Raw genomic sequence first — 27,811 nt, 5'->3', positions numbered from 1 at the left:
TGGGCCTTAATGGAGGATATGGTGCCGTTCATGTCGTCTAATTTTGAGTGGAGTGTAGTGAAGCCCTCCCGGATAAAGTCCATAATATTTTGGGATTCCGGAGCTGTGTCAGATGAGGCGGCAGGGGCCTGTCCAGCAGCCTCCTCCGGCACTCTCACCGCCGCCTTTGCAAACATGTTGATGGAGCTCTGTTTCCTCGTGCCCCCCTTGGTCATCCCGGCGGCGTCGGAGGTCGGGCGGAGAGAGGGGGAATCCCCAGCAGTCCAGGGAGAAGGCGAGGGGAACTCGGGTCTAGTACCACGTAACACAGTGTGCAGAGTAGAAACCAGAGGCTGTGGGTTAGAGAGAATAAGATATTACGGCTGATAGAGCAGAATGTGGAAGCTTAGCAAGCCCAGGGAGAGCTGGAGGAAAATGCCAGGGGAGCACAGATGCAGGAGGCCCAAGGGGGGGGGGGCTGGCGATGCCCGCGGCCCAGGGTCAGTGATGTGAGGTAAGGCAGGCCCCAAGTAAACAACGAATCACGCAAGAAGTGGTGGCTCCAGGAGCGCCCCCGGCCCACCCAGGAGATAGAAGACCCCCCAGTGCAGGTATGCGGGCGGCCAACAAGGATTGGGGCGCCTCCAGGAGGGTGGTCCGGTGAAGATGCGGGGGCCACAGCCCAGGCTCAGACAGCACAGGAAGGGGCCAGTGTCAGTGGCTGTCCCAGAGTCTCAGTCAAGCAGGGGGGGCGCACAGCAGCAACCCCCCTTGATGTACCTTTATCTCCCCTGGCTCCGACGCACAAATCCACAGGGAGGAGGGGCCACCAGCAGGGCCGAGGGAGTCCTTCCGGGAGGCCCAAGCCGCCACGCAGCAGCGGCTGCAGCCGCGACACCCCAGCAGCAGCCGGAGGCAGTCCAGGAGACAGCGCGGGGCCACGGCTCCAGGGGGGCCACACGCGCAGGGTGGGCCCAGGTGGAAGCAGGTGGTGGGGGCCGGGACCACGGATCACAGCGCCGGGCCCCCCCGAAGCGGTCGGCAGTCCGCGATGTGCAGGGGGAGGGGCCAACAGTCCAGAAGAGGCGAAGAGCCGCCCAGCGGCAGAGGCACAGCCGCGGCACCCATGCAGCGACAGGAGGCAGCCCCGGGGCAAGCGAGGGGTCCGCGGCCCCGGGGGGGCACGGTCCCGCACGATGGGGCCAACAGGAACAGGCGATGGGGGCCAGGGCCCCGGGGCGTACCGCAGGCCCCCTCCGGGGCGGACCGCAGCCGCCGGAGCGGAGTGTCTTCCCCAGCCAGGCCAGGTATTGGCGCGAAGCAGCGCCGACGGTGGGGGAAGGGCGAAGGGGCGCCCGGATCTCAGGATCCACAGCTCCAATCCAGACGGGAGTGGGATCAAGTGGTGCTAGATCACCTCAGGAGATGAGTCATGCCCTCCAGGGTGAGGTGCCTGAACGGGAAAATGCCCAAAGAAGGATCCTGGGATCTGTAAGCCACGGAGAGATACGCTCAGGCAGCCATCTTGTTCGGTGCTCAACAGCGCCCCTTTTAACCTTTTTTTAAACTATTTTCAAGAGTGTACACTTGGTAATGCATCTACATATAATGGCCTAAAACCTACACATATTCACACTTTCAACAGATGTTCTTGACAGAAAACAAGATAAGAGAAACCACATTAAACACTTGAAAAGAAGTAAAAATGTGTCTAAGTCAATCACTCCGGTTGAAATCAAAAAAGTGGAAGCCCATTATAGAAACTGGTTGAGATACCGTAGAGCAGCGCTGTACCAACAAGATGCCGAGAATATGCTTTTGACACTCGGAAATAGCTCTTTGGAGGATTATTAATGATGTCATAACTCAGTCTTAAGTGCAAATTAACTCAGTATCTGATTATTCCAATGAGAGAATGCTCAGGATATAGTGGCAGCCCCTATTGTCTGGAACAATGTAGCAGCTATCACATCCTAATAAATCAGATCGTGGAGAAATGCTTTTTAAGATAAGCTCCTATAGAGCTCCTGGCCCTAGTAAACTCTCGAATATATTATTTAAAGATGCAATAAGACAGTCAGTATTGTATCATTTTTATTTGAGCAGATTTGATTGAGTAATCAATTTCCAGATTCATGGTGGATCGCACATATCGTACCGATATACAAAAAGGGCCGAATGAGCTACACGATAGAATATCGCCCGATATCAATACTGGACGCAGACAGCAAAGTTTTCACCACCATGATCCTTAGTTATTTAGAGTGATTGCACCTCAAAAGAAGCAGGTGTTCTTGTTTATTTGGTCAATCCAAGACGAATTCCTTTGAAAGAGTTGCTAGTTTTATCTACCTGGGTTTTCAATCATATCCAAACCCCACAGATCACACATTAGAGATTGGCTGAGTGCAAGAGTCAGTGAATTAGCAAATCTGACAACTAGGATATATATAAGGTTTGATCAAATGTCACTAATACTGACTCTAAAATTCTTTGAGAGTAAGGCTATCCCAAACATTTATATGGAATCGAGATACACCACTTCTGGGTGTTGGAGATCTTACCGAAGCTACAGGGCAGCTTCTGGCAGCGTGTCTTGAACATTCAGACATCGGTGCCAGTAGCTGCATTCTATATGAATGGGGAACTAATTCTCTGACCAATAGAGCCAACTGGAGAATCTTAAATCTATATACAAATCTTATAAATCCAGGTCCAGAGTCCCTGCATGTTGATTTTGCAAGAATGGTCAGAGAATGGAATTTACAGTTCCTGAACAAACTGTTTATAGCGAGACCCTGTTGAGGGAGACTGATACAACCACTGATTATCCAATTACAAATCCTCTAAGGGTTACATTACTGTTGTATCAAAGAGACAACTAATGTATCAGAAACAATGAATGTTTACAAATCAGTTGTCCAACTAGCTGCAGATTATAAAAAAAGGAATTTTTGCCCTTTGTCTATCTATCTGAGCCGCCAAGCTAGGAGATCTTTCCTAAGGTTCCAATGGAATTTATACCATACGAAGCAAATTATGACAGAAAATGGTCGCATTCCAATGGAGCCTTTCACTTGTAGATTTTGTCTCCTCCAGGAATCAGTTGAGGATTTCCAACACTTGCTCATAATTTGTCCAGCTCTGGCTGGGAAACGCACACTGTATTTTAGAAAGTTTGACTATGTTCAATTGAAATCAAGCGAAGAAGATTTGTGGAATGAGTGTCTGGTAGGATCACATCAACTGTATTATCTGTGGTACGTTTCTTAAACTCTTTAGAACTGACTAAATGACTCACCTTTAATTTGAATTCATCATGGATAGAGATGTGGTTAAATTAATGGAGGTGTTTTTTTCTTGTTGTTAAGTAAGAGTGTTGAATATAATATGAATTTTATGGTCAATCATGTTTTAGCTAGTTGTATTGTGAGGAATTGTGAAATGTTTTATCTAAAAAAGTGTTTGTACATTTCTTTTCTTTATAATCATTTGTTAAAGGCAATTTTGCCAAACAATAAACAAACAAAAACAAGTGAAGAGCCCACTTTAGTTTGCCACGTATACTGCAAAGTCTTTTTGGTCATTTGTGCAGGTTGAATCATTCTTTGAGCTAAGAAAGCAGTTCATTCATCTTTGGTGCTAATGCGTGCAAGTAGCTTATCTACAGTAACATTAGCTAGTACTGTGATGTCTGATTTTGGAGTGGGTTAGCACAATGCCCAGTGGGCTTTTGTGACTTGTCATACTCTTGATTGGGTTTTCTTTGTGTGTCAATATACTACTAGTGCGTATTTTGAATTTGTCTGGTGAAAGGTTCAGCCTGATCTTTGCATGTCTGAATGTCTTAACTTAGGCAAAGCGTGTACCTCTCATGCCATCAACAATTACAACAGACAAGATCCTTTCAGGTGTAGTAGAATTGGCAATTGCATTAGGATGGAGTTCAAGATTCCGAATGTCTCACGTAAATATATTTTATCCTGCTCACAAACTGTTGGACAGATAGCGATCTGTACGGTCAACTCTGCAACATTATCAAACACTTTTATTTTACTTTCGTCATTGGCACTTGAACACAGATTTAGTTTGTTCTTCTTGATAGGATCCCAAAATTGCATGGTGCTAGTATCAGAGATGAGTCTGTTTTGAACTCATCGTGCAATCTAATACCAAGAGGATAGAGTCGACTAACACCTTTTTAAACACCCTCACTAAAAACTGCATTAGTTGCAATGTGGACTAGCTCAGATCAATCATATGACAACTGATTTCTAGTTTATTGGAGTTCTTCAAAGACTGTTTACTGTGATATTCAGCAGGTGTACTGCTTCCTTAATGATGTTTTTTGACACACTGCTTACTTTAGTACCCTATGATGCTCGATATCTGTTCAGATATATGGTCAGGTATACCTCCTGTTAAAAAATAAATTGCATGAATGTGCCATAGGTTATTGTGTCATGCATTCTAAACGTTCAAAGCTCTGTCATGATGTTCATGGACTCAACACAAAAGAGAATATTAGTTTTCCTCATAAAACCATTACTTTTTTCTTCACAACTTGCCAAATCAAAGGCTTTCAAAAGAACCCTTTCTGAAAGCTAGAAGGCCACCGTTTTAGGTTGACTATGAAAGTTGAATGCAAAGACACACCCAATAATTGTTTCATAGGATGAAATGCCTGCATTAAGTCCCCACATGGATAGGACCTTTCTTCAGGACGCATATTATTCCACAGGCCTTCATTCTTTCAAACATATTTCATTTCTCTATGGGTGACAACAGGTTCTGAATGCGCCAGCTCTTGAAGCATTTGGTTTGTAATTCTTCTACCTAATTAAGCATTTCTGCACATCGGTGCTTCTTAAAGAAGTCTTCCAGGTCGCACGCATACAATGCAGAAAAAGTGTGCATTTGAGCGCTTCTTCGGCATGTGAAATATGTTTGCATGCTATCCGTTGTACAGCGCCCTCACTATACCAGAGACCTTGATAACAAATCATCACAGTTCCATCAGGTGTGTCCTCAAGGGATTCCAATTATCTGCAGCACAGTGTCTAAATCTTCCTTTAACAAGGTTCAGTGGGACATCTATGCCTCCATTATCTTCCAAGGGATTGTATCTACCCCAATAAGGACCCGGAATGGCCTGACGCAGTGCTGCCCTCTTGCAGCCACCCTCTTCAATCTGTTCACGGCTGATGTAGAAGATCATATGCAATCAACCATGCTAAACCCACCAAAGATCAATTCAGTTCAGGTACCTATTATGATGTACGCCATCGATATCGTCCTGATGGACGAAACACTGACGGACCTACAGTGCAGTCGAAAGATGATGGGAACTTAAATGAAGGATAACGAACTACAGATAAATACAAAAAAAAGGAAAATCATGCAACTAGTCAACTTGAACGTAAAAAGACAAAGACCCCTGAAGTTGACATTAGATGAACAAGATCTGTGTGTCGTTTGTAAATACTTAGGAATTTTGATCAATCACCTCAATACCGAAAAAGACAGGGTAAATTATCTTGAAGAAAAAACCTTATCGTTAGCTAGACAAGGTCGATACCTACACATTAAATTTAGAAAATATTCCTTCAAACCGATTATTGCCTTCTTTAGGTAAAAAGTCATGCCCATAATCACCTACGCAAGCGAAACTTTGATAAAATTCCCACCTTCAATGTGGAAAAAATATGAAGCAATGTTTTGGCAGAAGATCTTAGCATTGCCACATTCTTACCCCATGGTAAGAATAAGATTTGAATTGCTACTCAATCAGTCATATCGATCACTATCTGGAAACAACTAGACCTCTTCTGTAAAATAATGACTAGTGCAAATATCCCAGCTTTACAAATTCTTCACTCAAACCCGACTTCCATGAATAATACCATCTTGAACGCATGGAAGAAAGATATGGAAAGACAGATGGCAAGCCAAGAAATATCCATGGAAATGCTACTTTGTCGCCCACAGCACGCCAAAATCAAGGTACAGCGAAATGACTGGGCTCAAACCATTCAAACAAAATCAGCTTACCAGATGACCTTACATTGTGAATCTGATATCAGAGCCCTACATTAGTTGCCAACCTATTTAAATTTTTTTCCGGACAAACTCATTCAGGATACATATTTGAAAATACATCTGAACACTATTTCAACTAGACATAGATTGGCGAAAAAATTAAACAAATCCCGAGCTCAGAGCAGTATTGCCGATTCTGCCTCGATGAGTAAGTGCAGGAGACCTTGCAACATATATAATTGTCCTGCCCAGCCTTGACTGAACAGAGAAACATTTATAGAGATCACTTTCAGATCTCAGCACAACAAATGGACTCAGAAACCAGATGGGAGAACATACTTTTGGTAAAGGATAAAAATTGTTTTACACCATTGTCCAGTTTTTAACTAAGAGCATGTGATCTCAATCGCCCCACTTATGATAACTGTATTGGCACATGGAACATTATGTAACCTCCCATGTTTGTGAAATTGGAATGCGATTTTATAAACCAAAGGATCTCTCCATCTATTACAAGCATTAATTATTATAAATGAAAAGTTTAATATGTAAACTAAATAATTTTAATTAAAAAAAAATGATCTTCCAAGTCGCACAGAACTTAAAGTTGTCTCCTGCCAATAAGCTTTTATGGTCGATTCAGGAACCAATACTATATATAAGCCGCAAGATTGGAATGTATAGTTAGGCCATCAGCAATCTGAAGTGGAAGCTCATTCTTGTGTCTTAAGTTAGAGCACCACATAAAGGGCCACATTATAACTTTGCCGGTGCAGAATTAGCATGTCATTATTATCCTATACTGGCACATTTTCGCACCAGCAAGGTACAAGTTTGCCGGTGGGGAGGAGGAATTACCTCCAGCTAAGAGCTGGAAGTAATTCTGCCACCCTACTTGCAAAAAATAGCCAGTAATACTGGCATTGGTATTACGGACAATACCTAGGAATGGGGAACTACCGCAGTTACTGGCACTCATAATCCAGGGGTAATTCTGCCGGAATGAGTGCCGGTAACAGTATCACTACGTGCCGGTATCCTGGCGGAATTAACACCAGGATACCGGCAAAGTCGCAATGAGGCCCAAAGTCTGCCTTTTTGTTAGGAGCACATATATAAGAGTTTGAGGCAAATCAACAACCTTCTAGTTCAAACTTGTATTTACAGCCAGTAAGCTATGACCCATTCTTCTCCTACCTACACAACATTTGAAAAAGATGAACACGTCTTGTGATATTGTTTTTGTAATCATATCTAGCTTGATGGAGCCTGCGGGTTTCCACTCCTCCCCTGTAGTAATTTATTGGCTATCCTTTATATTTGAATGTTGGAACTTGCTTATGCAGGTTTAAACTCCGCATTGTAAACTCAAAGAAATACAGCGTTATTGGTTTTTGGAGACCGGGTTGCTGAATACGACATCCATGCTAAAAAGAAAAAAAGAAAAAAAAAATTCAGGGATATTCTTGATATCATATCTTCCCTCTAACACCTTTGGACCAACATTTCCAGGTAGTGCCGCTCAGCATTTACCACTGTGAAAACTTTCCTTCCAAAAGGGCAGCTAATAAACATTCTCTAAATTCTAGCAAACTTGCACATTTGGTGGGGTTTCAAAAGGTTTTTCTACACTTTGCAAGACATTGTATACATTTTTCACATAGCATTCCTTGTGACATACTATGTAATATGCATGAGCATCTTTTTGGATTGATGCACCCACTCAACTTCACTTTCCATTCATTGGAGGTAATTACGAGATTGGAGGTAGCCATGCCGCTTTTAGCGGCATGGCTACTCCTTTACCAGGTCCGGGTTCCCTGAATGGGGAAATACCGGGCCATTCCGAGCTTGGAGGGCCCAGTATTTCCCCATTCAGGGAACCCAGACCCTGTGCATCCCCATGCAAGCCCCCATAGGGCTCAATGGAAATGGGGAGCATGCTAACAACGGGCCCGTTAACGACGTGCCCGTTAGCATGCTGGACCGCTCGCGGGACCCGCTAATGACGCCAGGTTTTACCAGGCGTCCTTAGCGGGTCCCACGAGCGGACCTCGTAATGAGGCAGTAGGGAGTCAAAGGGGCCGGCAGCTCTACCAGCTTGGTTAACCCCCTATCGCCAGGGTTGTAATGACCCCCATTGTCTTTTCTCACGGAAGTGAACAAAACCGCACATCTTCTGACCTGCATTGCCAGTGCAAACAGCGGGCAACAGATGCCTCAGCTTCAGGTGTATTGGAAAACGTGCGTACTAGTATTTAGGATTCTTTTACAGGAGAACTGCTTCCTCTTCACTGAGCCGTAGCCCCATCTTCATGTGCTGCCCATTGTTTTTTGCATCAGGCTGCAGTCTATCAAGAGTACCTTTGTGTTTGAACTTCTTATAACAAGACAGATGCCACCTTGCATTAAACTGGTTTCATTACCTCAGTTGTTTTTTCTAAAGCAATATGCAAGGTACTTATAATAACTGTTGTGGCACTTGTTTAAAATACCCCAGAGAGTACTTTTAGTAGACTGACTTTTGAGCAAAAGTCTCCTGTTGCTGGAGACACCACACAAATGAAGGCCTAGATCACTCAAATGCTTGCATTAGGACCATAATGGTTGATTTATCTGCATTATACGTTCCAAAATTTCAGTTACACCCTTGTATCCGAAACAGATATTAACAATTAATAATTTGATTAAAATGAAGAAATGAACTAGTTTTGAAAGGGCATAGATGTACTATAAATATGGGCATTTTTGAGGCACCATTGACTTCAGAGTAAATTATGTTATGCCAACTTTTGAGGCTCAGAAAGATCTTTCAAATGAGTCTTCAGAAATTAAAATCGGCTGATAAATAATGGGGATATTGAAGACTATGTACTTTGTTGGCAGCCATGTTGATGACCGTATTAATTCTACATGCCACAACACCATATAGTGGGAAAATATATTTTTTGGGGTAATCCTAAACTGGCTATATAGTAATCATTTTGATGTTGCCACTATATTTTTAGTTAAATAAATTGTGGAAAAATCCAAATGATTAATCTATAGTCAGTTTATGATCGTGGCAAAATTTAAATGATTAATCTATAGCTAGTTTATGATGACCCACAAATAGCTTCACCTTTCCATCACTAAACCTACCACGGAGCACATTTTTTCCCCATATGTTTCTCATTCCTACCAGAAAAAGTAGAAGGTTGTTCAAAACAACATTGCAAGGGGGTTACTTCTAGCAAACAGTAAATACTATACAATGGAAGTCAAAATTGATGCCCCCAGGGCAAAGTGGTCCGGTTTGGAGATTGGATCAAGTAATTAGCAGCCGAAAGAGACCCGAGAAAGCTGGACAATAACATAAGGCTTGTCTCTTATTATTCTCTAGGGCACGGTTTCCTTCCGCAATCTAATCGATTTAGCCTCTGATCACATTGGAACTTGCTACAGGTGGCAATCACAGACACTGGACACTAAATGTGTGGGAGTTATTGAACGCTGTAGTATGGATGGTGATAGGAGAGCCTGCAGCTGAAATACAGAGGGAAGGGTAGGGGGCAGGCAATATCTAAAAAATAAATTTGAATTAAATTGTAAAACCAATATAGATACTGAATTGCTAGCACTCTGCCAGGTTCAGGATACAAGTGTAACGGACAGGAGCAAAGTTACATTGATAAAAACAAGGGCTACGGTGATCAAACAAATTGACACAGATGTTGCATGCAGACAAACTCACTTGTGATTCCAAGAATCTTCTCGTAGGACTCAAAGGTCAACAAAGGCTCAGGAAGTTCTCGAAGGAAGGTTTTAAGGATGACAGCGGGAACGTGAATATCTCCATAAACATCAAAGTTCACTGGCCTCCCTGAAAAAAACAAAGACCATTTTTATTTACATAAAGTCATGTTTTGTATGAAAAAGCTGAAAATGGCACAAGATGTTCTATTCCAATTGTTAATGAGCACTTCCCCTACCCTTTCCAGTGACCTGTTACAAACAAATAGTGAATTCAAAAATGTTTTCATGCAATGGACGAGATTCGCAAAAGCATGATGGTTCCAGAACATGACCAGCAAATGTTGGTCGTCCAGCAAGTCCTACCCAACTGATTCTCAAAGAGGAAGCCAGCACTGCGAGCATGCACTCCTACACTGGCATATGCATTGGCTTCCAGTGCCCACGTGGATGGAAGCATGCGGGCAGCCCCCTAGCCACATGGGATCCGGGTGCGCCCCCAGCTAGGGACTAGTCTGAAATGTGCAGCTAGTTTGTGATTAGAGAATCGTTTCATCCGCAAAGTTGCGAAAGCGCTCGGCCACGAGTTAAAGAAAACCTTTGTGAATCGGGTTGCAATAAGTTGGTCACCTGCACGTGTGACTTAAAGATCAATATTTTTCATCATCATGTTCTGCTATGCCTCCAGGCTGACTTCAATTCTCAATTGCCATCAGCACCAGGATCCACATTACAGGTCTAAGGGTATCAGCAATGGCGCGGAGCTCCCATTGCCACTGCGAGTAAGAAGGTGACGAGTAAGTGAACAGTCTGCAGGTTGTTACACTCCCCATTTTAAAATGGCATCAGACTTTTTTGGGGATTGGAGGAAATGCCGCTCAAGGTAATTGTACCGGTGGTCATTTTGCCATTTTTCTGGAGGTAATACCTCCATGCAAGAGCTGAACCCAATTCCTCTTTCTGGAATCTTAGCTCATAATTAGAGGTACTGAATAAACATGCGGTATATTATTACTTACGGTTTCTTTTTAATTTACCACCCAACTCATAACGAGGGCCTCATTTATCTCCCAAAAAGGGGGGTGTATGGCGTCATAATACTTCTTTGAAAAATATGCCTTTAGATCCATCAGACCGTGGGTCATCTGGGAGAATTTCAATTCCCTGTTCTATAGAATGACATTATGAATAATAGATCTGTGGAATAACAAATCACTAATATAACATTGCTAAGCGTTAACATTAGAGGAATCATTTGTATAATCAAGTCTTTTGCATAGATTTCCTCAGAGTTTGGCGGACTGAACAGTAAGCATTCCTCTTCAAAGGAGATGCAATTAAAGCACATAAATGCATTTCACAAACTTTGAATCGCAGAACTGCGTAACGCCCCTTTTGACAAAATGTTTTGTATTACTCATTGTAAGGAAATGAGTCCAGCGGGTAGTTTGTAAGACACTCGAATATTGTAGAAAAAAATACACGGTTAAAGCGTTAGCGAGAAAATGTCATCTTTTGGCTTCTGCGTCATAACTCAGATGTGCGATGCGCCACGTAAATGTTGCGCGTTATCTTTCATGGTGCTGCATTGCGCCTTGCATTAATATGACTATTAGACCAGACATGGCTTTATGATGAACTAATTAAAGGTAAGAGGTAACCATAGAGCAGTGGACAGAAACAATGTCAAGGCCGGGACTTGTGTGGCACGTGGAACTTCCAACCGTCAGAGGCAGCATGGCGACTCACCCAGGTTATACAGCTTCTGGATCTCGCGGATAGTTTGGACGCTGGCCGACCTCCTGAAGAGACCCTCGGTCCTCAGCCCTGCAAATGACAAAACACTCTCACTGACAATCATTTTGCACTCTAAAGTCAGTACAAAAACTTCAACATTGGCTCATGTACACATACACCAGAGCCAGATCATAGAAACTTTACATTGGTTCAATTGCAATTTTGCACATCATTAGCATTAGGGGAAAAAATTGCCCTGGAGCAAAATACGTTCTATTTCGATGTATTTTGCACGAGGGCAAAGTTTGCCCTACTGCCAATCCAGAACGTCACACCTAGTTCCTCATACTGTCACCAGAATGGATGGCTGATGGTGCAAAACAGGGCCAGATTAAAACAAATCTATCCACAGTAAGGCACCACTGCATCTATCCTCCTCTATCAAGCTCCACAAGCCTTCTCGTAATCTCCACTTTGCCTCGACTACCCTTGTGGCTCCTCACCCTACCTATGCTTCCTCCCGGTACCGCTCACACCGTCTTCTTGCTGCGGTTGCATGGAATTCTCGTACCCCGGACATCCAAGAAACAGTTCACTTGATTTATTCAAAACCAAATTAAAAACCTACTTCCTCGCCTCCAAGTTAACCTCTTAACCTGCCTCTTATCTACCTGCTAGATAATATTTTTCCCTCGCCTCCAACCTGCCTCTGTCCCTCACTTCCTCTGCCTCCACTCTAGCACTTCACCGATCTTGGTCACATCCAGAGCACCGCTGGTCGTACTGTCTAACTGCACTTAAAAATGGCCAATGTTCCTTTTCCTCAATCTATGTACGTCCACTGATGTATTGTTCCCGGTGACTTTTCCATTTACTCCCCTCCACAACCTGGTCAGAATGTCTCTCAAACTCACCCCATTGTAAGAAGCTCACTGCTTCCCATCAAATCTGCTTTATCTATTGTACGTTCTTTTGTGATCAAAAGAGCATTGGTCTTCCTGTATATGAATAAATACAATTATCCATTTTGAAAAAACCTTCAATTAACCCGTCCACTCCCTCCAATTTCTGTCCCATTTCTCCCCTCCCTTTTCTCTCTCAGATCATTGGGAATGTGGCTCTACATCATACTATCCCATTATCTGGAGTCCAATGTTCTTGTTACTGCTTTATAAACTGACTTGCCATGTGCTCAGTCAATCGAATATGCTCCTTGTGTACCGATCTGCCCCACATCTACACTTCTCTCCACACTGCCCTGTTTCCCTATTCTTCATCAGCCAGCAGAAGGTTTGCTTATTGTGGGCTCAGCACTCATGTGCTTAATGGACTGGTTAATTATCAATCATGCTCCCACTCCAATACAGTGTTGTGCCCAGGGTTTTGTCCTAGAACCTCACTTTTTTGTATGAGATCCTCACTGGAGGAGAACGGTGTGCTGAGACACTGGCCTGGTGTTTGAAAGGGGCTGCAGCGTGGCTAGGGAGCCGTATCTCCAAGGAGCTAGAGCGAGGCACCCTGCGTCCTGCTGTTGGTGCTCAAAAAAGTGTTTGTTCCCTTGGGACTTGTGCCTGTCTCAAAGGTAGCCGAGGGACAAGTGGTGAAACCCTGACCTCAACCCCATGTATCCAGAAGGGCCGCTTGTCAATGTGACGCTGCCCGGTGAGTTTCATGTCAGTGAGAGAAACTCAGGAGTGTGCGGTTGAGTGGAGTGTAGCGGGAGAAAGACACAGTTGGTAAATTGTCCACGAGCGGAAAAGCAAGAGAAAGCTTGTAAAGCGGCACAGAACAGAAAAGTAAAAGCAGCAAGAGTAAGCTTGTAAAGCGGCACGAAACAGAAAGTGAAAGCAGCAAGAGTAAGCTTGTAAAGCGGCACGAAACAGAAAGTGAAAGCAGCAAGAGTAAGCTTGTAAAGCGGCACGGAACAGAAAGTGAAAGCAGCAAGAGTAAGCTTGTAAAGCGGCACGAAACAGAAAGTGAAAGCAGCAAGAGTAAGCTTGTAAAGCGGCACGGGGCAGAAAAGTGAAAGAAGCGAGAGAAAGCAAAGTGAACAAAGCGATTGAAAGGAAATGGCAATTCTTAAACCAGGAAATTGCCCTAGCAGGGAACATCATCGAGAAACTCTGACACACATAGGCTCCTTGAGAAGCCTAACGCCTTACAGATACCTTTCATTTCCACGTCCACGTGTCAGGATGCCACCCTATTACAGGCAGCCTTTGAGGACAAAATCATAAAAGCTAGAGGAAAGAGGTTAAAATGCAGGCCAAAAATAACAATTACGACATCTACCTATGCTGATTATGAGACTGCCAACCACCCAAGGTTGTCCTTCACAAAATGAACATCTGTGAAATAGAAAACATTCTTTCCGCAATGAAGCCTACAGCATGCCCAGAGAATATCATCTCACCCAAAATCACCCTAGAGCATAGGGAGCTTTTCGCCCCATTTCTCACAAGGCTGGTCAACGCCTCCTTCCATGATGACAAGGTGCCATCATCCATAAAAACTGTCATCACGGTATCCCCCCGTGCCCAAGAAACCATCAGGTGACCCTAAGGATCCAAACAACCTTAGGCCTATCACCAATTCCAACTTTTTGCTTAGGGTGTTATACAAAACGGCCTATAGGCAATACCAAAGTTTTATTGAGGCAAACAGTATTCTTCATTGTAGACAATCAGGGTTCATACACAATTACAGCGCATAGACCGCACTTGTAGATCTACAGGCTCACATGCTTAGTATATCTGACGAGGGCAGAGCCGGCATCCTGGTCCTGTTGGACCTGTCGGCGGCCTTCGATTTGGTTGATCACGATATGTTGAAACAATCTCTTCACTTCTCGGGGCAATGTTCTGACCATGCCATTAAATGGTTCCTTGCCTTTCTGTCAGATCGCAAATCCCGCATACAGTGGAGTCTCTGTCACCAAAACGATCAGGCGTTGCGTTCCGCAGGGGGACAGCTTAATGCCAACTTTATTCAATTCATACATCTGGCCTGTCTGTAGCCTGCTACACAAATCAAGGGTATTTCTTTAGCAACTATGCAGACGATTTCCAACTAGTCATTGAGACAACTGGAGACTATCTGGCAGACTCCAACGCCTTGTCCACTGCCTACCATCTGATAGAGGAACGGATGTCCTCCAAATGGCTCTGTTTAAACAGCAACAAGACAGAATTATTGATTTTTGGTCCCAAAACTGTATGCGCCAAACTTAGCCCTGAATATACCAGCTTCCTAAATGACACAAGCAGCATTTGCGTCCTCAACAGGGTCAAAACTCTGGGCTTCTGTCTCGAGGCGTCTTTTAATCCTGACGCACATGTCGACCTAGTAACTGAGTTGCAATTACTCTCTCCACCTGCTAAAAAACATAAGGCCTTTCATCTCCAAGATTAACACTGCTACGGTCGGCTGAGCTACTGTCCTGGCAAGACTCAACTATTACAAAGCCCTGTTCATAGGAGCCTCTGTTAAGAACCTGAGGAGATGCTAACCAATACAGAACAGTGCTGTGCACATTATCAACAGTCTCCTTAGGCACATGCATTTTACCCTTATAGATGGGGGTTCCACTGGCTGCCCATTCAAGAGCGTATTAATTTCAAGGTTGCCAATATCATCCATAAATGTGTACACAGAGACGCTGCAACCTATCTGAAAACGTTGATTCCACGGTATCGCCCGGCTAGAGCACTGCGTTTGCCTAACAAAGGGCTGATTATCTGTCCCAGGTCCAAAAGGGAGAAGGGTCTCAGTAGATCCTTCCAGGTCAGAGCTGCCAAGTTTTGGAATACTCTCCCTCTTCCCATGATGCAGGACCAGAATTTTCGGACCTTTGAAAAATCCTTAAAAACCAGGTTATTTAAGTAAATTAGCCCTTCGGTCCAGTCTTCTATGAAATGGTGCCATGCGTGTGTGTGTCGCTCCCTAATGCCTGGGGGCTGTTGGCGTGCTATAAAAAAATAAATGAAAGCTTGTAGAGCGTCAAGGAGCAGAAAAGCGAAAGAAAACATGAGAAAGACAGAAAGGGCAAGATATAAATGAGGAAAGCAACAAAAGGAAAAGGTGCTAGCGGTGCAGATGGTAAGTAAAAACATTAAGAAAGTGTAAGTGTACACAAGAAAGCAAGGAAGGGGCAAGTGTGCACGAGAAAGCAAGGAAAGTGCAAGTGTGCACGAGAAGGAAGCAAAGGAAAAAAGAACAAGAAGGGGTGCAGGAAGCACCTGAAGGTGAGAAGTTATAAAAGGAAGAGCAAGGAATAAAAAAGAGGGGATACAGATCATAGTGGTCGTGCTTAGGTGGGGCAAAGAATCCCTGCGTTTTCGAAAGCCTCTGAAGCTACATCCTGAATGGATTACATGTGAAAGAACCGTATATGAGGGAAAGGTACATCATAAGAACGGTATATGGGAGAAAGCTACATCCTGACGAGCTGAAATTGTGGTCAAAACTGAAAGAGGCTTAAGCTCAGGGAGGGGAACCTTCAGAGGTTTAAGCTGAACTTGTGTTTGAATCCAAGAGGGGCCTAAAGCTTGGGGAAGGGAACCCTGAGAGGCCTAACAAAGTGAAATACCTATTTTGTGATACTGAAGGAATTGAAGCTTGGGAAGAGTGGGCCTACGCTTGGGGAAGGGAACCCTGAGCAACAGACCAAGCCAATATGACATGTCGGATTTCCATCAGGAACCTTGTGAGCGTGGCAGCGTTAAACCGACCACATGAAAGCAAGAGTCTGCAGTTGAGTCTTTGCCTTCAGAGACTCTCTTACAGAGGGCAGCTTGCGAACAAGAGGGATGGTGGACTGTCACCAAGACCCTGCTCCTATGCCACCGCTAATTCATACATATGTAATTCAAAGATGGTGGCCTCCGATTAAGTTAGCTCAGTACATGCAAGTAAGCAGGACACAGTCAGGGCCTTAAAACGGCTGAGGAGCGACAGGACACTGAATAGTCCATCAATACGTACACCCAAGGACTTGCAAACACTCTCCGCCTCAACACCCCAAGTCTCGCCCTCCTATCAGCTACCTGGTGTCTGCTCTTGCCACATCCTTCAACAAATCAACCTTTCCCTCCACCAAGTCTCAAATCCTCTCCTCCTGCTTTTCCCCAACCTTCTTCAATGACTGTGCAATCTCCTCCAACAACATTCAGTCGGCTCCTTTATAGATTTACCATCAACTTCCTGAAAACACTGCCACCTCGGATTCTAGACACTTCCCCTTGATATTTTATCACCTCCTCTCTAACCTCACCAACACACTTTAGATCTTTTGCCAGCTCTTCCATGCTCCATATCCCTACTCTACACTAATCTCCACAATGCCGTCGACCCTCCCTTGGTCACATCCTCCTTTTTTCATCTTCCTGCTCCAACTGCCATCCTCTCTCCTCCAAACACCCATCTTGAAAGACTGGGAGTCTCTTTCATATAGTGTCCAGGCCCCTTCCCAGAGGTTGCCTCTCTGGCTAGAGGTTTAATCTGGGGTCTTTGGAGTGCCCTACGCTGTGATTGGCCTTTTGCTGGTGACGCCCATGAAGTGATATCTAATGTAACAGAAGCTATATCAGGTGGGGTGGCAGTCTTGGATTTTAGGGTGGTGCCCTGTATAGCCCTGTCTTTCTGGTGCCTGGGGCTTCGACTGACTTTTCAGACGAGAGATAGCCTTTCCCTGGCCATGAAACATTTTCCTGGGGTTTGTGAGAGCCATGAGGATGTTTATTGTGGCTGTCTCCTGTAGGTTTGTGAATTTGAGAATCCGGCAGCAGACCTGTGGTACACAGACTTCTGAAAATGGTGTTCTCATTTCAGTCTCCACAAATCTCACGTGTAGATGTGGGAACAGAAGGCAGGGGGAAATGGTGGCTTGTATATTAGTCACAGGCTTATTTGGGCAATCCCTTAAAGGGACCTGGGGTCCATTTTGGGCTGGGGGATTTAACCCACGAGAACCTGGTCTGTCTTGGTATGGACCTGCACATTATTTGTCTGCAGGGGATTATGTTACAGCTCTTACGAAGATTTGCGATTTCTTGTTTAGGGGTCAGATCATTGGTGCTTTCCTGGGACCTCCCCTTGGGGTTCAGAGCCCCGCAGAACCCACCCTTCAACCCTATATAGCTTGCTGATGACAACTTCCTCACAATGCAAGCTGTGTTTCTGGTTGCCATCACATCAGAACACAGGACTGGTGATCTCTGTGCTCTGCCCTGTTCCCTTTCTTTCCTGGTGATCAGCCAGCCTAGCAGTCATCCTATGTTGCAAACCTGCATTAAGCCCACAGTCGGTATTGAACATAATTACTGGTGATGCCCAACTTCAAGGAGGACGGAAAGGGTAGGTGCCCTGGAGGTTTATGCTGCGTGCCTTTGGAATGCGCTACTAGATGAACTTTGCCAGGTATTATGATATGATATGGCATATATAATGCGCCTATACACAAGTGTTACAAGATTCACAATTTGCCAGATTATCTGACATTTCACAAATTGTGAATAGAGCTCCTATGTTCTCACTGAAATCTTTACCTAGTTCTTCCCAATTGGTATCAGTCTGCATCTCATCCATAGTGCCAGAATGCCTCTGTTGAGACATATGGGCGCTTAATAAACTGCATACCTATCAATCAATCGTTTAGACTTCACATGTTTTAGTTAATTGCCCTTCTCCCTCATCCATGTAACACTCTACAGGAGATGTTGTGTCCAAATCACTGCATGCCATAAGACCCTTCTAACTTACCAAAAAAGGACAGCCACTTCATAATAGTTTGTCAATTCAGCTGCCTTGGGTAGGGCCAGGCGGGTATCCCTGCGTTCCATTACCAGGGGGTTTAGAGATATCATTTCCCTTGCTCACAGAATGTCAGAAGTCCCTCTCCCAAGTGGTGTTCGGGTCTGCTCATCCAGAGGGAAGGCGGCATCATGAGCAGTGACCGGGAGTTCAAGGTGCAGGAGATTTGCATCATTCCCAACATACTTGTTCACCATTGTCTACCCCATATTCTTGAAGTGGCAGATCACGTGTTCCGAATGGGCATCCCTTAAGTCCACACTAACTTGTGCTATGGGATGGACAAACTCATAACTGCCTTTTGGAGTACTGATGTGCCAGTGGTTTATTTTAGTGTAAGTATTGACCGAGCTCCCATCGCTGGTACTCGTCACAAGTAAGGAGGACAATGTGGAAGAGTTATGTGGGGTAACACCATAATTACTTACTGGAAATATTAATTACTCATGGCCCTTCTCTTCCTCATCACAGTGCTCCTCGTCCTCTTCCTTCGTTATCACAGAAGATGTGGAGAGTCCTCTAGGGTGTAACACCCAGGATGTATTGCGAGGGGCGGTGGGGGCTTTAAAAAAATAAATAAGGATTTGGAATAGACTTGTGAGAAAGATAGCTCCTTCACAAGAAAGTACTGTAATGAGGACGAGTGGAACTAGGAGCAATGAAGATTACTGGTAAGCAACCCATCAGCCCAACCTTGATATCCTAATACTAACAGAAGCATGGTTCAGTCCCATCTTTCTAAGATTCAGCGGCACGCTTATACCAAGAGGCATCTCCATTATCCATCTCCAACAGGGAGACAAGATAGTCATCAGAATACAGAGAATCGCTCTACGGTGCAAAGAACTATGCACGCAAGTATTTTCCAATTTTGAATGCGTGCTAGTGAAAACTATCTGCCATTCGTCTACCAGTTTGATCAATTTGCATGTTGCTTTTCTTGCTATGCTTTTTTTTTTTTTACAACCCGAGATGGGTAGAGCGACGGAGGAGCCTGAAGCCAACAAGGATTTTGTATTAAAGATCATTAAAAATATCATCGCCAATGAAAATGCTGCAGAAAGTAGTGAGCGCTAGATACAATTTAAAGGACTGGAACATTAGTGTGCATTGGCGGTCACATTGCTGCTTCTTCCTTCACCAAAGCAAGGCTCTTGAGACCAGGGATGCAAACTGCACAGCTGAAAAAACCAGAAGACGCAACATTTATGCAAGCATGAATGTGACATTTACATTCAGGCCACTTTAAAAGAGATCTTTGGACTTGTATTGCATATCAAAGAGAAAACTATAATCTCTTCATAAATAAATGAAATTTGTTTAAAACAGCTGAAGAGAGGTAAAGCATAGAATGCAATTGCATTGCACAGTCCGGTTACAGGTAATTTGGTCGAAAATAAATGGTCGACAGGACAAATGGTCGACACAATTTGGTCGAAAGACAAATGGTCGAATTTTTGTTTTTTTTGTAGTTTCACTTTTTTTTGGGGGGGGTCCCCCCTAACCCCCTTTTTTTGCTAAAAAACCCTTTTTTTTCCTAAACGAAAACCTGAAATATATATATATATATAAATAAATTAAAAAATTCGACCATTTGTCTTTCGACCAAATTGCGTCGACCATTTGTCTGTCGACCAAATGACTGGACAGCGCACAGTCCAACTGGTTTTAAAATAAAGAGGCTCTATGAGCTTGTAATGATTAATTAGAGCAATTTATAAAGCAAAAAGGTATGCTACACCAAAAGTCATTTTCTTCATCTGATGGTACAGTCATGTGCTGTGCTGAACAATACAGGTATTGCATAAAGAAGGTGCAGCCTTTGTTATGGAATACGTGACCTGGGCAGGACCTAGAGCAATACACACTGCCATTTCCTGACAGATCCATAAAATAATTTATTAGGAATAAAGTTTGCTTGAATCAACATTGGTTTCAATAATTTCGTTTTGTAATTTTTTGGATGGTAAACTTTGCATTATTTGGATTATTACAAAAACGCCTTAAATTACTGTTGCTCTTAATTTCGTATTATTCTCGAGTGGGATAAGGTGGAGTCGATCCCCACTAACCACACTTTTTTGTGTCCCGACTCTCCCTTTCAGAGCTACACAGAGTTGTTTGTCTAGGTTTGAGGACCTCATCTTTTGGGTCCCTGCTTCAGTGCCTTTCCTGTTCGCATAGCCCATCGGTCTGAAATCGTGACTCATTTCAATACCATCAGTGATCCATTTCGTTATTTTAAAAAAATGCTGAAACTCTACTTAAATATGCTGATCCCATTTGAACAGAGACAAGACAGTCCCTTTTCCAGTAAAAACCCATAACCGGCAGCACATCCAACGTTTCTGCACCAATCTAGATGACCTTTTTGAGAAATGTGTGTCGTTATTCCCTGCCGTTCAAGTGAAATGCCAGGGGTTGTATGCTGCCCATGCATCAGATTAACCTGCACTTAGATACAGAGTTGCTGAACACCTTCCGAATGCAATTGCAGACATGTGGAGTAATTCATCAATCTTTTGCTCCTACCTAGGGGATCATTTCAAACCCAAACACATTTCAGAGACATGTATGTCTTCAAGATTTGTTTTGGCTGGTTTTACACACACCGTCAACCAATGAGGAACATTAGCCCAGTACTGTTTCTTCGCTGAAGGTATAGTGTGGGCAATGCAAGAGGTTTCGACATCTGGTAGAGAACATTTCTATTCACTGTTGCAATAAATACATAGGCCAGTCTTGGTGTTTGGTCTAACTTGTGACAGAGTCCCAGACAGTGTTTTGATAGATCTGCCATTTAAACAGTTTGTTAAGTCATCATCAAAGCAAACATGACAGATATCAATCGACAGACACAAGAATGAAAAAATATTGTGCCTCCCTTTTCAATTTCAGATAGCACGCAGAGGAACCAATCAAATTTCGACTAATTATCATAGTTGATGTTTCTCAGCAAGCATATTCTACTCAATGTAGTCCCACAAGTGCCTCGTTGATGTAAGTACAAATTTCGAATTGCCACGTGAATCACCACACAGATGACATATTGAGAGTGACCGAGAGAGCTTTCATTGCTAGTGCAAGTAGCAGCCCTTCTAGCCCCTCCCTTTGCTCCATCACTGTATAAAGTAAACGGAAATGCCTGTTTAGCAAATACTTGAACACGTTTTTGAAGTGTTTCTTTAAGTCACTCCTACTTATAGAATTAAGGGTCACCTCCCTTAAAAATATATTATAGTGCAGCGGTTGGTGAGGGGCGATAGCTCAGGGGCAAGGTGTTTGTCTTGTAAGCAAGAGAACATACCGCAACACAGGTTTGAATCCTGAGCCCGCGCTTAGAAACCAATCTCTGGTGTAAAGCAAGTTATAAACGAATAATTATAATTATTATAATATAGCTAAGGTGAGTCACTAGTTCCATAGGAAACCTGAAAATAAAACTGCTAATAACCTTTGACTTGTGGAACAGATTTAGCTGATATGTTGTAAGCAACATGTTTGTAACGGGCGCCCCCAGACTGGACATGTTGGGAAGGATTAGTTAAAAAATGTAAATGTGAAAAAGCTACTTTGCTTCATTTTCAAGTCAAGATTTCTGTGCAGTGCAGGGCAAAAACCGCTGGACGGAACTGGCCCAAATAAATGATTTGAGCATGAAGCTTTGACACAATTTCTGTGAGGGGTGTGGGGTTCAGTTGGTTTAAAATATTTGCTGAGAAGGTGGTTCCTCCTGCTCTCAAAATGATAGCTGCATTATTTCCATGGCGCTTTGCAGCATAGGCTTTAAAGAAATGAAAAAGCTGCCATTTTGTATTGCTTGCTGCAAGCGATTATAGCAATAATAAGTGTTCTAATGCAAAAACAAAAACCTTTAAAAAGAACTATTTGGAGGTGGACAAATAATGAAATCACATCAGGCTAGATAGAGGTGGGGCGGGGAAAAGAGTACATCATTACAAGTTGGAGAGGTCTGTGGAGCCAGTCGTGGCTCAAACATTTTTGCATTATCGCAGTAATCGCCCGATAATTACTGCAGTAATAAAGACGGGGTGCATCACAGTTTAAAACCAGGTGTTAGTACGATTATCGCAATCATTGTTGTAGTAATTATCGGGGAATGGAAACTGGAGAACAAAATATAAATAGGTGGAGAGGGACATCTGTTATCACATCTACTAGGCAGGAGGAAATGGGTCTTTGTGCCAGTGTCTCTGGCCATTAGGCTCCTGAAGAAACCTATTGGTGCAACATGTGCAGCGGCCACAGTCACAGGTCGTGGCCACTGGCCATGGCCGAAGGCCAGGACAAGTGAGCTTGAAAGAAACCTAGTGTATTCAAATATACAGTGGCCACGGTCAAAAGCCCAGGTCACTGGCAAGGGCCAAAGGCGTATAGGAAACATAAGTGCAACATGTACAGTGGCCACGGCCGCACTGGCCATGGTCAAGCCATGGCTAGTGGGCATCAAATAAACTATCATATAACAAAACCCTTGAAATTAATTGAAAATAATGATGTTAAGGGACAGTTAAGGGGATCAGATTTAAAGCATCAAAACCCTTGACATTCAGCAGATGAATATATATATACATATGTCCAGAAATCAAGACATCAAAGAGTGATACGTTCGAGTTAAATGACAGCCAAAATCTGAGTAGACCACTTGCTCAAAAAAAACAGTCCCACTGAAGCTTCTGGCAGCACTCTGAGGTTCCAGGCACAAATGCCCTTGACAGAATATTATTTCATCTAAGCCTCACCGCCTATGCTTGCACAATAAAATAATATTTTGTGAAAGGCATCTGCGTCTCTTTGCACTAACACAAGGCATAGTTGAGCTTAAGATGATTATACATTAACAGCATCATAGTTTACATTTTTTTAATTTGATCATGTTTTGAGCAGCTTTCAATAGGGGGTTTTCCCATAAGAAAGAAGAAATATTTTTTGGTCCAATTATCTTAAAATTAACCACTTCGATTTTTTTTCAGATTTTTTTGCAGGCGCCTAGATGTCATCTTGAATTTGTGCACTGAATTGTTTTTGGGAAAATCAGTTTGGTCAATTTTGCGGTATTAACATTTGAAATGTATAAATATATATATGACGTGCAGAATTAATGCTCATATTTCATACGAACTGCACACAGAGCATATGAGTTTTACAGTAAATACATTACACAATTAACATTTCCTAAAAACTCACATCAAAGGCAAGTCTCAGTTGACTTTGATGTCAGTTTTAAGGTGATGGAATAAATGTTCACTTCATACAAACTGTACACTTCATATGAAAATGTACCCTTTAGGAGGCATACAATGCATGAGCAGAATGGAGCTACATTTTATAATAAAACCCTACATGTACATTTGTGATATTAACACAACATGCAGACGTACAACAAATGCTCTCACATGCACATATGATGCGCTTTTCTACAACACACACTCTTATAATACACACTTAACGCACACTCTCACGACACACACTCCTACGCTACACAGTGCTATAACATATGGTCTGTGAGAAACCAGAGGGCATCTCACCCGCTAATCCCCAGGGATCCATCTCTCTCTCTCTCTCTGGTGGTCGGGGCACGGTCTTTGCCTTTGGATCGAGACCCTGGGGGTGGACCAGTGCAGGAGGATCAACTGGGTGAAGGGTCTTTGGGGAGTGGGGGTGAGATAGCCGATGGTGAGACGCAGTATTCCCTCCTTTTTTGTTCATCGACACGCTCCTATTTTTTAGGATTTTCCAAAGTCCCAATTCCTTCCCCCCTTTCTTTTTACACAAACACTGGGCCGAGGAAGAGGGTGACTGAGAACAACCAGACTAACTCACTCACATCGTACTGGACATGTCCCGTTAATCGGGTCAGGCAAAGTCAGGCACTTTAGCCGAAGTGCATACACCAGATACCAATTAGCTCTACTCACACGAATAAAAGGCAACACCTAAAGACACACACTGAGCAAGGCGGAACACGAGAATAAGCAGAACATCCGGGATGAAGGCACACCTACTGTAGCAGAGCAACAGACCAAGGGACAAGAGTAGCGGGCCGAAAACCCCAAGGCTTCCCTATTGGAGAACGGTGCCTCTGACAGGCCGCAAAAGACACGTGGAGAAGGCCATATCCAACAAGTGATGATTGCATTATGTTTGAAGGATGCTAGCAACCCTCCCGGGTGAACGGCAGAGTTGGGGAGGCGAGGTCAAGCCCGTGGTACTAACCTTGACTCGAAAATTGGCAAACGCCAAAAAAGAAAGACACACACATAGCCAGTAAATTGGCAAGCAACCTGAGAGACTGGTGTGTGTTAAAGTGAATGAAGTAGCAACATCATATCACAAGGGAAGGCTGCATGTGTGTGGATGAAACGCGATGAAAGGCAGACCCATGAATGAATTTTAAAGTGAAATACAGCTGCAAGATAAGTGATACTAAGTACTAGTGTGGTCGTAACCCATTCGAAAGTCTCAGTGAAAGGTGCATTGTTTGAAGGGCGAACAAACAGTAAGAGTAAAAGTAAATAGTGAACGTAGAATTAAAGTGGTCCTGCAGTGGTCTATAAAGAAAGCCATGCACATTTGAAAGACTTCGACATCCGAAAGTGGTCCAAGCCCGATTGAAGGAGACCAGATATATATTAAGTTTGCGAAAGGGAGCCCCCTTGCAACTTTGTGTGAACTGTATCGTAAGAGATCTGAGCCCGGCAGAGGGGGGCCTATGAGAAATATGTGATGAAAGGTCTGAGCCCAACAGAGTGAGACTTTTGTGAACGTGTTGGTTGAAAAATTATTTCAAAAGCCAGAGAAAGGAACTTTAAACGTGGAAGGTCAGGAGGACCTCGATCCACAACTGTGAACTGTGTTGGAAGCGAAGCCAAAGTGTGTAATCCTGCCTACAAGGAGTGCCTTGCCTAGAGAGCCGTAAAGTGGGGAGGAGGGCTGGTTCAGCCACATTATCATTTGAACACTGACTTATCCTTTTGCATACATTTTCTCTTTTTTAGACTTTTTGTATAAGAAATAGGGCACACAATAGGTTTTTGATAGCATAGGCCATTTTTGATTTGACAGACTCCACTAGGACTTTTTTGTTTATCGTTTGATGGTCAAGACTACTCTCATCTTTAGGTATAGGGCAGAATAGAAGTTTCTGTAACCCAACATTATCAAAGGTTTTATAAATTGTATCCATTGTGTCAGAGTCAATACTTGTGATACCATGCCTTCCCTACAACTCCAGCACCAACAACACATACTCCTATAATACATGTTCTGATGACAAGCACACCTACTACATACACACCTGCTACAAATAACCTGTGGATGTATGACACATGTTCTTAAGCCACATGTTTCAACTAAACAAACTATGATGCACACTCACCACACATGCTCCTATATGTGCTACACATGTTCCTACAACACACAATCAGACCTACGACACATGCACCTACAACACATTGTCTCACGACACACATTCTTACAACATATACTCCTACCACACAGGCCAAGCACCTACAACATGCACTGCAATGAGGAGCTCTAATTGCATATAAGTACGAAATTACAGTCTATACACCCGTCATACACATAGAAAATACATATTAAAGTCAACTTTAACCCCTTAAGTGCAAAGGACAAGTATTTGTGTCCTATTTGCATAGAGTTGCATAGAGTGCTGCATTTAAGGGGTTAATGTGAGTTTTCATACATATTGGGGCATACAATGTAAGAGCAGAAGACGACAAACACCACATACACTTATGACACATTCCTAAAACTCCTATGACACGTGCTCCTACAAGACCCACTCCTTCGATTCATGTTTCTATGACACGCACCTACTACACCTACTACACGTGCACCTGGTATACAACATGTGGACAAACAACACGCTCTCCTACAACACATCCTCCAACCATACACCCTTACGATACACACTCCCACAATACGTACAGCAGTCTTATGACACATGCAGCTACTACACATGCTCCTACACACATGATCTGCTCCTACGGCATGCACTCCTACAACACAACAGATACTCCTACCACAGAGGCGCCTACAACATGCGCTGCAAACACGTATGCTGAGCATATTAATTTTCCAGTTCATATATTACAGCTTTTAAATCTCCTGAAAATGCACATCAAAGGCAAGTCAGGGCTACATTTTGTGTCAGTTTTAAGGAGATGGAATAAATGTAAACTTTTCATATGACCTGTAACAAGAGGCTTATGAGTTTTACAATTCATACATTATGCAGTTTACATCTAAAAACGCACAATGAGGGCTAATTTTCAGGGTATGCAATAAGTAAATTTTTCATACCAACTGTAATTTACATCTTTTAAAAATGACAGCAAAGTCAAGGCTTACTTTGATGTAGGTTTTCAGGAGCTATAAAAAAGTATGAATTGGAGTAGTCACATGCTCCTATGGCACATGCTCTTAACACGCGATCTGATGACACACTCTTATAACACACACTCCTACAAAACACACAAAATCTTATGGCACAAATAATTATGCCATGCACTGTTATGCAACATGCTCTTATGCCACACAGACTTGTGTCACATGCTCTTACAATACACAATAGTATTACAACGCTCAAAATCAATAATCAAGTAACCATAAAAAAGTAGAAATTATTAGAACTTTTTTTAACAAAACAGTTCAGGTTAAACCAACAAAAACTTGACTACATACATCAGAAATAATAAGTTAACCTAACTGTATTAATGTATTAACCAAAACAAATATATATATTATACACAAGCATAATTCCTCCCAGAAATTGAAATTAAAAGAAATACACAGAATATTTTCCAAAATAAATCTACAATTACAGAATATACATAAGCATTCAAGTGTTATACTTTAAATATACAAGATCCATTAACAAGATACATGCTATTTAAATACATACCATTTACTAAACAAAAACATTTTAAAAAGAAAACACACTAAACTACAAAAGTATTAAAATAGCACATACAGTAAAAGCCTAGTAACATTTTATTCTACAAATATATACACATTTTTATTCCTTACACTGTGCATAAAAAAATACAAACATGTAATGCGTTCTAAATAAAAAGCAGTAAACATTGCAAACTAAATACTAACAGCAGCACAAATGCAATGCACATTAAAAACAAAAACATTTCAACATTTGCATTTTGTTTTTTATTTGTGATTTATAAAGCGCTTTACGCCAATGCGCTGTAAATAACACATGTACAGTACAATAACAAGAAAATTTAAACTATACAATGTTTACATCATGAATACAAGAGATGGTTTTTAAGAGAAATGCGAAATAGTGAATAATATGTGATAGAACGAAGGGAAAGAGGAAGAGTGTTCCAATGAAGAGGGGCAAGCAAAGAGAAGGAACAAAATCAAGATTGGGCACACAGAGGGCGTGAAACAGATGATAGCAATTGAGGCAGAGCGAAGAGAACGTGAAGGAAGATAGAGATAAGAGAAGAAA

General features: G+C 42.9%; 1 protein-coding gene across 6 annotated transcripts in view; it reads right to left on the bottom strand.

Annotated features, from left to right (window-relative positions):
- Positions 1–27,811, bottom strand: part of ARHGAP8 (Rho GTPase activating protein 8) — a 664,042-nt gene that overhangs the window by 119,788 nt on the left and 516,443 nt on the right. For all 6 annotated transcript variants that reach the window (XM_069628159.1, XM_069628161.1, XM_069628162.1 and 3 more), the window contains 2 exons: positions 11,500–11,577; positions 9,752–9,880 (listed from right to left, as the gene is read on the bottom strand). In XM_069628159.1, the coding sequence (XP_069484260.1) occupies positions 9,752–9,880; positions 11,500–11,577 (207 nt within the window). The remainder of the gene's footprint in view (positions 1–9,751; positions 9,881–11,499; positions 11,578–27,811) is intronic.

Source organism: Ambystoma mexicanum, chromosome 12 (genome assembly GCF_040938575.1).
Source record: "Ambystoma mexicanum isolate Mex_15411 chromosome 12, UKY_AmexF1_1, whole genome shotgun sequence".
In the NCBI taxonomy this organism is placed as follows: domain Eukaryota; kingdom Metazoa; phylum Chordata; class Amphibia; order Caudata; family Ambystomatidae; genus Ambystoma; species Ambystoma mexicanum.
The sequence above is the reverse complement of the archived record's forward strand: the minus strand, read 5'-3'. Positions and strand labels throughout refer to the sequence as shown.